Raw genomic sequence first — 9890 nt, 5'->3', positions numbered from 1 at the left:
ACAAAGAAGTGGAAAATTGGGTCTCTGAATGGTTTGCCTCAAAACAAGAAAAGTTCTATTGGGACGGTATCCACAAATTACCTGAAAGATGGGGGAAATGTGTAGCTAGCGATGGACGTTACCTTAAATAAAGCACTTTTGATGTTTCTCTTGAAGTTATTGTGTTTTCTTTGATTACAATATCTGCCATTATTAACTGGTAACTCAACTTAAGAAAAGGAAGACAGACAATCCAATTACAAAATGGGGAGAGGACCTGAATAGATACTTCTCCAAAGTGGATATTCAGATGGCCAAGGGACATAGGAAAAAATGCTCACAGTCACTAATCATCATAGAGATGCAAATTAGAACTACAATGAGGTATCACCTCACACCTGTCAGAACGGCTACCATTAACAAATGACAAGTGCTGGTGAGGATATGCAGAAAGGGAACCCTGGTACACTGCTGGTGGAATTGCAGACTGGTGCATCCACTATGGAAAACAGTATGGATTTTCCTAAAAAGAATTAAAAATGGAACTGCTGTTTGTTCACACTTCTAGGAATATATCCTAAGATATCTGAAACACCAATCAGAAAGAATATATGCACGATGTGTTTTTAGCCGAGCTGTTTACAATAGCTCATATGTAGAAACAGCCCATGTGCCCATCAGTAGAAGAGTGGATTTATAAACCTGTAGTACATTTTACACAATGGGATGCTATGCAGCCATAAAAAAGAAGTTTCTTTTGCCTGGCCGTTGAAGCTCAGGGGTTGAGTGTCTACCTATGAGCCAAGAGGTCATAGTTTGATTATAGGTCAGAGCACATGTCCAGGTTTCAGGCTCAATCCCCGGTGTGGGGCATGCAGCAGACTGCCAATCAGTGATTCTCTCCCATCATTGATGTTTTTATCTCTCCTTCTCCCTCTCTCTAAAGTCAATCCTATATAATAAAGAGCTAATATGCAAATGGTCATCACGCCCTAATGCCATCACACCCTAAGGGCTCAAACACTCAACACTGGGGAGAGAAGAATGGTGACCAGCCAGGTTGCAGTCCGGGAGAGGGACAAGCTGCCTGCCCTGTAGTCCCGGGCACCAGCTCCTGCGCCTACGGCCCGGGAGAGGGACAAACCACCAGGCCCCAGGTACCGGGTGCCTGCAGCTGTGGCCCAGGCGAAACCGCCCACTCACGGTCCCTTGCAGATGTGGCTGGCCCACGCAAAGCCGGCCCGGGTCCTGGGTGCCTGTGGCTGGCCAGAGGGAGGGAAGCCCGGGTCCCAGGTGCCTGCAACTGGTCAGAGAAGGGAATCCTGGGTGGTTAGGGGCGATCAGGCCAGCAGGGGAGTAGTTAGGGGCGATCAGGCAGGCAGGCAGGCAGGTGAGCAGTTAAGAGCCAGCAGTCCTGGATTGCAAAAGGCAGTCACACATCCCCTGAGAGGTCACAGATTGGAGAGGGTGCAGGCCGGGCTGAGGGACCCCCTCCTCCCATGCATGAATTTCATGTACTGGGCCTCTAATATATATAAGTGCGTGTGTGTGTGTGTGTGTGTGTATGCGTGTATTTCTCTTATCCTTTGATACAGCATGGGGAAACCTGGAGAGTATTAAGCTAATTAAAATAAGCCAGTCAGAGAAATTGAAGTATCACATGATCTCACTTATGTGTGGAATCTAATGAACAAAAACTGACAAACAAAATTGATCCAGAGACGTGAAAGCTTGCAACAAACTGTCAAATCTCAGATGAGGGGGGAGGGGGCATGGCGAGCAGGAGATTAACCAAGGAAATTTTATGCATATGTGTATAACCCTAGACACAGACAATAATGCCCAAAGTCCTGGGTAAAGGGGGGAGAAGGGGGTAAATGAGGAGAAAAAAGGCAACATCTGTAATACTTTCCACAATAAAGTTATATTTTTAAAAAGTGATAAACTTGGATCTTTTAAAAGGTTGTTCTAATAAAAATAAATAAATTGGTTATGAGTAACAAGTTTTAAAAAAGTCTTTTGTGGTCAAGGTTTCTGGCTTTATTTCTGTGTACTTAACAGAAAACCTAAAACTAAAATCACTTAATGGCAGCTATTTCTATTGGTCACAATTGGTTCAGTTTAATAAAATGAGCTCTTGCATGGTAACATCTTTTGATAAGGCCTCACCAGTTCCTTTCCTAAGTTATATTTTTTCTTAGAGAGAGTGGAAGGGAGGGGGAGAGTTAGAGAGAGAGAAATGTCGATGTGAGAGAGACACTTTGATAGGTTGCCTTCCGCACATGCCCCAATCACGGCTAGGATCGAGCCTGCAACTGAGGTATGCACCCCTGACTGGAATTGAACCCAGGACCTTTCATTCCAGAGGCTGACACTCTATTCGCTGAGCCAAACTTGCTAGGGCTCCTAAGTTACAATTTTAAAAAAACCCAAGAACAGAAGTAGATACTAACATATACTTTGTAACTGAGAAACATAAAACTCCAGAAAGTTTTGGGATGGGAAGGGAACGAGTTCACAAATTCAAGGTAAATTTAAAGCTTATTTTAAAAGCCAATATAGATAGATCTTTAATATAATAGATGTATTTTGGTTATAAATATTATAACTGAAAGATTTTTGTATTCCTTATAAATGTTGCTATAGTTTAGGACATGGTTGGTTAACTTAGAAATGGAATTCTGTAAAATCTTATATATACCTTTTTTAAGGCATTTTACAAAATATTCTCCATAGTGTCAAACATTTATACTCATAGCTGAAACTGAAACTTGACTATTTTAGTTAATATAACATTGGTCTGATGTTTAAAATGATTTTAAATGTGTCCTATTGGATATAACTGAGAGTAAAATTGCTTTGAAAGGGAGTAGGGAAACAAGTTCCCTCATATTGTAACAATTAGTCCAGAACCCAAGGATCAGGTTTACTTGACTAACTGCAGTCTTACACTGAAAACAGCTGAGACTGTTTTGTGCCTTACATAGAAATGATTCTTATCAAAGCCTGTTTTATCTGATAGTAATATTGTTACACCAGCTTTTCTGACTAGTATCTGTATTAGTTAGAACATTTTAGGTTTAAAGTAACAACTCTTAAGAGCTGCAACCTTCAGGACAAAAGCAGAGTTAGCCCCATCCACCACCTGTGGGTGAGATAATGCTGCGGTCACTGCTCTGCCTTTGAGCTCTCTCTGCCTTTCTAATACCCGAAGTATGTTTTTTATTCTTCTGAGCTTGACTATACATTTAAAAACATTTTTTATTATAAATAATCAATATATTTGTTGGAAGTGGAACCACATTTATCTAGACTGCCATAGTGTTAAAAATTGCTTTTATGAAAGAAGTTGAGAATTTTAATCAGTATTTTAAATATTTTAAAAATTAGGACTACCTCTCCTTTCGTTCTGCTGTTTACCATCTGTGGGTCTTTCAGAAAGTCATGTAAACTTTCCAGGATTTACTTATTCATGTGTAAAATCAGTTTTCCAAATTTATTTTATGACCATCAGCTTAATACTAAAAATAGCCCTAGACTAGATGCTACAAGAAAAAAAAAGTCGAATTGACTTGGGTCTTGCCTTTTACTAGGTCAAAATGTATTCATTTCTTACTAGGACTTTATTAATGAGAATTAAATGCTTAATTGATTAAGAAATCGTAATTTAGAATATTTCTGGTATAAAGCCAGTATTAAATATTCAAAAAATGTTGGGGACCTAATGAAAAATATGTTTTTGTTTAACCTGTTCAAGTAATGAATGAAACAAATTTTTATGTTATTAATAAATAAAGTATAATCCATGATATCATCCTTAGCATTTATAACTAAATAAATTATTATTTTGTGTTTTAATGTAGGTGAAGAAAACTGGTCTTGTGGTGGTGAAAAACATGAAAATTGTTGATCTTCACTGTTCGAGTGAAGAGTTACATGCTGGGAAAATTGCTCTTATAAAACATGGGTCAAGGCTGAAAAACTGTGATCTTTATTTTTCCAGAAAACCATGTTCTGCTTGTTTGAAAATGATTGTAAATGGTAAGTGTAGATAAGGCTTTTTTGGGGATTACTAACATTTATCCGAGAACAGTCAGTGGAAACAAATTGCATAAGTACCACAGAGGTACTTTAGAAATATATATATATCTAAAGATAGTTTTATATACTATAAGAAGTCAGAAAGCTTGTATTCTGGTCTCAGCTCTGTCACTAACTAGTTAGATGATGCTTCATGTAATAGTAGACTGAAATGAGCTGCTATCTTATATAATAAATACCTAATATGCAAATTGTCCCCTCGACCAGGAGTTCGACTGGGAATTTGACCAGGGGGCGGGGACGGCCCCTCCATCCAGCCAATTGGGGGTGGGGCCAGCTGGTCCCACCCCCAATTGGCCCCCACACCCTGATCAGGGGCGGGGCCGGCCCACCAACCACCCACGGCCCCTTCCCCCTGGCTGGCCTGGTCCCCCGTGGGCCCCCCTACCCTAATCGGGGGTGGGGCCTGCTGGCCAACCTCCCATGTCCCCTCACCCTGGTTGGCCCGGCCCGATCGGCCCCGAACAGGACGGGCCAGCTGGACCCCATCCGTGCACTAACTTGTGCACCAGGCCTCTAGCCCTATGTAATAAAAGCCAAATTTGCTAAGTGTCAGACCATTTGTTCGACTGTTCAACTGGTCGCTATGACATGCACTGACCACCAGGTGGTAGACACTTCAACCAGTAGGTTAGCTTGCTGCTGGGGTCCAGCCAATTGGGACTGGGTGAGACGGGCCAGATATGCCCTGGCGCCCTCCCATGGTCCCTCCCCAGCTGGCCAACCTTTTGTGGTCCCTCCCTGGCCAGCTGGCCCTGATCGGGACTGGGCGAGATGGGCCACACATGCCCTGGAGCCTGGTCCCTTCCCGGCCCCAATTATATACTGCTGGGGTCCCTCGGCCTGGCCGGCGCCCTCTTGCAATCTGGGGCCCCTCGGGGGATGTCCTCAGGCCAGGCCAAGGGACCCCACCAGTGCACGAATCCATGTACCGGGCCTCTAGTAACAAATAAAACACTAAAATTTCAGTGGCTTAATATATTAGTCATTTATAACCCCTGTAGAGTAGTTTATCCAAGATGCCCAGTGGATGCCTCAAACTACCATATTAAACTGTATATATGTTGTTTTTTTCCTATGCAGACATACCATTTCACCTAAAGGAAGCACTTTACCACTTCTCTTTAGCATAACTGAATTGCCAGCATCACTACTCTTGTGCTTTGGGGCCATTAATAGGTAAAAATAAGTTACTTGAACACAAGCACTGTGATAGATAACAATGATTCTGCAATAGTAGATCTGATAACCTAGACAACTACTAAGTGACTAGTGGGCGGGTAACATTTACAGAGTGGAGATACTGGACAAAGGGATGATTTATATCTAGGATGAGAGGGAGTGGGATGGAGAGATTTCATTACACTATTCAGAATGGCGCACAATTTAAAACTTGTGAATTGTTTATTTCTGGAATTTTCCATTTAATATTGGTAGACAGTGATTGACCATGGATAACAAACCACAGAAAGTGAAATTGCAGATAAGGGGGCACTACGGTAATATCCCAATGCAGTTGTGGCTGAACAGCAGACAAATTTCTCCGTGTGGTTGATTCATGGGCCTAGGTATCTTATGTGGTATTGTTGCTGTCATTGCCAACGGCCCTGCATCCCTAGTCCTCTGCATCCAGACTGAGAAAGAAAATAGAGAAGGCATACCTGCTCTTCAAATTCCTGGCCTGGGCCCTAGCCAGTTTGGCTCAGTGGATAGAGTGTCAGCTTGCGGACTGAAGGGTCCTGGGTTCGATTCTGGTCCGGAGCACACCTCAGTTGTAGGCTCCATCCCTGGCCCTGTTCGGGGCATGTATGGAGGCAATCAGTTGCTGTGTCCCTCTCACATTGATGTTTCTCTTTCTATCTCCCCCCTTCTCTTCCACTCTCTCTAAAAATCAATGGAAAAATATCCTCAGCTGAGGATTAACTAACAAACAAATCCTGGCTGGGAAGTCACATGCATCATTTCTGTTCATATTCATTGTGGGAACTGTAGTTCCTGACTGGGCAGCTGCTTCGCATTGACTACATTTTGGAAAGGATAAACACAAATTATTAATATACTAGAGGCCTGGTGCACAAAATTCGTGCCGGTGGCGGGGAGGTGTCCCTCAGCCCAGCCTGCACCCTCTCCAATCCGGGACTGCTGGCTCCTAACCACTCGCCTGCCTGCCTGATTGCCCCTAACCCAGCTGTGGGCAAACTACGGCCCACGGGCCGGATCCGGCCGTTTGAAATGAATAAAACTATTGAAAAAAAAGACCGTACCCTTTTATGTAATGATGTTTACTTTGAATTTATATTAGTTCACACAAACACTCCATCCATGCTTTTGTTCCAGCCCTCCGGTCCAGTTTAAGAACCCATTGTGGCCCTCGAGTCAAAAAGTTTGCCCACCCCTGCAACCGCATCTGCCTGCCAGCCTGATCGCCCCCTAACTGCTCCCCTGCTGGCCTGATCTCCCCAACTGCCCTCTGCCACTGGCCTGATCTCCCACAACTACCCTCCCCTGCCACAACCTGTCTCCTCCACCAGGACCCACCTCCTCCGCACGAGCAGTGGAGACTCTGGAACTGGCCTCCTTTGTGCTCCGCGGAGCTGTGGGACCCCCAGGCCTCACCATGCAGAGCGGCCACCGGGCCCTGCCTCTACTGTGCATGTGGCCACCTTGTGGCGGCCACCTTGTGGCGGCCACCTTGTGGCGGCCACCTTGTGGCGGCCACCTTGTGGCGGCCACCTTGTGGCGGCCACCTTGTGGCGGCCACCTTGTGGCGGCCACCTTGTGGCGGCCACCTTGTGGCGGCCACCTTGTGGCGGCCACCTTGTGGCGGCCACCTTGTGGCGGCCACCTTGTGGCGGCCACCTTGTGGCGGCCACCTTGTGGCGGCCACCTTGTGGCGGCCACCTTGTGGCGGCCACCTTGTGGCGGCCACCTTGTGGCGGCCACCTTGTGGCGGCCACCTTGTGGCGGCCACCTTGTGGCGGCCACCTTGTGGCGGCCACCTTGTGGCGGCCACCTTGTGGCGGCCACCTTGTGGCGGCCACCTTGTGGCGGCCACCTTGTGGCGGCCACCTTGTGGCGGCCATAGCTTTGGCCTTCTCTGTGTGAATCAGTTAAAATGCTGACGAACCAAGTATATACTTGTAAGAAATCTGTCTATTTGGACTAAAACTGTTAAAATACACAATGATACTTCCCAGTAATAATTACACCTTGTGGCGATATTGCGCGAGGGTGTGACACCACCTAGGCTTTTATTATATAGGATAGCTTTCCATCTCTGTCATACAGGGCTACTCACTAAAACTCTTTGTAATCATGATTCTTTTTTGCCCCCAGGTAAGTATGCAGACCATTCTGCTATTTAAAATATATATCTTCTTTTTAAAATATGTTTTTGTTGATTTCAGAAAGAGGGAGGCGGAGAGAGATAGAAGCATCAATGATGTGAGAGTCATTGATAGTCTGCCTCCTGCACATCCCCTACCTGGAGAGCGAGCCTGCATCCCAGGCATGTGCCCTGACCAGGAATCAAACCTTGACCTCCTGGTTGATAGGTCACTGGTCAACCACTGAGCAACACCAGCCAGACCAAAAATATTACATCTTTTACATAGGTACTGCTGTTACAGGAGGAATTAGTGGCCAGATTTCCCAGACATGAGTGGGAGTGAGGCTCTTGGGGTATTGCTGAAGTAAGCATTTTCAGAAGCCCCCCTAGGAGGATGGGATGTGGAGAGGCTTTATTTGTGTGAGGTTACATTTTTTAGGTTGCAATGTCCCATTTCCCAAGCCAGTTCTGAAAGAGGGGCAGCTGGGAGTTCAGCAAAGCAGAAGCAGGTCCAGTGCACAGAGCTTCCTTTCCATGTTGCAGTGGAGTATACTTTAGTATTTAGTCCATTAATCCATTGTGGGAGTCCCACATGGCAGCCCCTGTAACAGAAGTCCCAAGAGGACCTGGTGTGTGTGTGTGTGTGTGTGTGTGTGTGTGTGTGTGTGTGTGTGTGTAAGAGAGAGAGCATGCGTTCCCGCACGAGCTCACATCTTTGTTTATAAATTTAAATATTTAGGTTTGTGCACTTGCAGTGACCACGCCCATCCTGGCCACTAATTTGTTCCCAGGTATTACTGGCCAACAGGGAGGCATGTTTCCACGTGACTCAGACCTCACTGGAATTTACTGAGTGATGAGTGATAAAGGTGTCTTTTGTTATTCATTTCAACCACACCTGAGTTTCCCTTCATGAAGTGATGTTTGGAAAACCCTTATGGGTGGGTCTTGGTTGCCAGGGAACCAACCAAGTGATTAGAGGGTTGGAACTTTCAGCCCCACCTCCCAGACTTCTGTGAAGGAGAGGGACTGGAGTTTGAGTTCAGTTACCAAAGGAAATGATCAAACATGCCTTTGTAAAGAAGCCTCCTTTGGAGAGCTTCTGAGGGGAAAAGGCTGGTATAGTCCCAATCCTTTTCCCCAAGGAGTTATTGGCGGCTAAAAATAACAATGGAGCACATCATCTAGTACCAAATGAATGAGATGGGCTGTAAGTAATAGGTTAGAGGAGAAATAGTGATCTCTTCAGGTTGGCATGTTATGAAAGGCTAGGGCTTAGGCTGTATCTTGCTGGGTTAGAGGTAGAGGAGGACAAATACATCTTGGTCAGGGAGACAGCACATGTGGGGTCACCAGGCTGTGAAATGCAAGGTTCTAGGGCAGCCATGGGCAAACTATGGCCCGTGGGCCGGATCTGGCCTGTTTGAAATGAATAAAACTAAAAAAAAAAAAGACCATACCCTTTTATGTAATGATGTTTACTTTGAATTTATATTAGTTCACACAAACACTCCATCCATGCTTTTGTTCCGGCCCTCCGGTCCAGTTTAAGAACCCATTGTGGCCCTCGAGTCAAAAAGTTTGCCCACCCCTCTTCTAGGGGGTCAGTATTTCTTTTCTTTTTTAAAAAATTTATCTTTGTTGTTGAAAGTATTGCAGATGTCCTCCTTTCTATTCCCTCATTGACCCCCCATCCACCCTGCTCCCGCCCCCTCCCCAGGCCTTCACTGCACTATTATCTGTGTCCATGGGTTGCGTGTGTGTGTGTGTGTGTGTGTGTGTGTGTGTGTATTTTCTTTGGTTAACTCTTCCTGCTCCCTTGCCCCCCTTCCCTCTGAGATTCAACAGTCTGTTGCATGCTTCAATGTCCCTGGATCTATTTTGTTTGTTTATTTTGTTCATTAGATTCCACATATGAGTGAGAGAGATCGTGTGGTACTTGTCCTTCTCTGACTGGCTTATTTCACTTCTTTTGTTTTTATTTACATCAAAGTCTTAAAAGTAACGATTAGTCCCAGGTGAAGGCAATGCCTTTGAGCTACAAGTGGCTAGAGTCTCTTGGCCTGCAACAAGTATTTTAAGCTGTAGGATATCTTTGATAGTTTTTAGATCCCATAGTCTTTACCCTGCAGTTACAAGTAGAGAAGATAGGTAAGATGATAGTAGCAATTTTTCTTCTTTTCCCAATTAACTGGGCAGATTGGATATTTACTTTATCACTTCTGTTAATTGACCTATAAATCCTATATAAGATAATGTGGAGCCAGCTACTGAAGATTTTTGAGCAGGAATAATATGATCGAAATTATTATTTATACTAGAGGCCCGGTGCATGAAATTCATGCACGGGTGTGGGGGGCCCTCAGCCCAGCCCGCACCCTCTCCAATCTGGGACCACTCGGGGGATGTCCGACTGCCAGTTTAGGCCCGATCCTGGGCCTAAACCGGCAGTTGGACATCCCTCTCACAATCCAGGACCGCT

At 45.1% G+C, this 9890-nt stretch overlaps 1 protein-coding gene across 1 annotated transcript in view; it reads left to right on the top strand.

Annotated features, from left to right (window-relative positions):
- CDADC1 (cytidine and dCMP deaminase domain containing 1) overlaps positions 1 to 9890 on the top strand; it is a 66898-nt gene that overhangs the window by 13064 nt on the left and 43944 nt on the right. The window contains exon 4 of the mRNA XM_006761236.2: positions 3843 to 4020. Within this exon, the coding sequence (XP_006761299.2) occupies positions 3843 to 4020 (178 nt within the window). The remainder of the gene's footprint in view (positions 1 to 3842; positions 4021 to 9890) is intronic.

The sequence above is a fragment of the Myotis davidii genome, unplaced genomic scaffold (genome assembly GCF_000327345.1).
Source record: "Myotis davidii unplaced genomic scaffold, ASM32734v1 scaffold577, whole genome shotgun sequence".
Taxonomy (NCBI): Eukaryota; Metazoa; Chordata; class Mammalia; order Chiroptera; family Vespertilionidae; genus Myotis; species Myotis davidii.
Note: the sequence above shows the minus strand (reverse complement) of the source record. Positions and strands in the feature narration are given on the sequence as shown.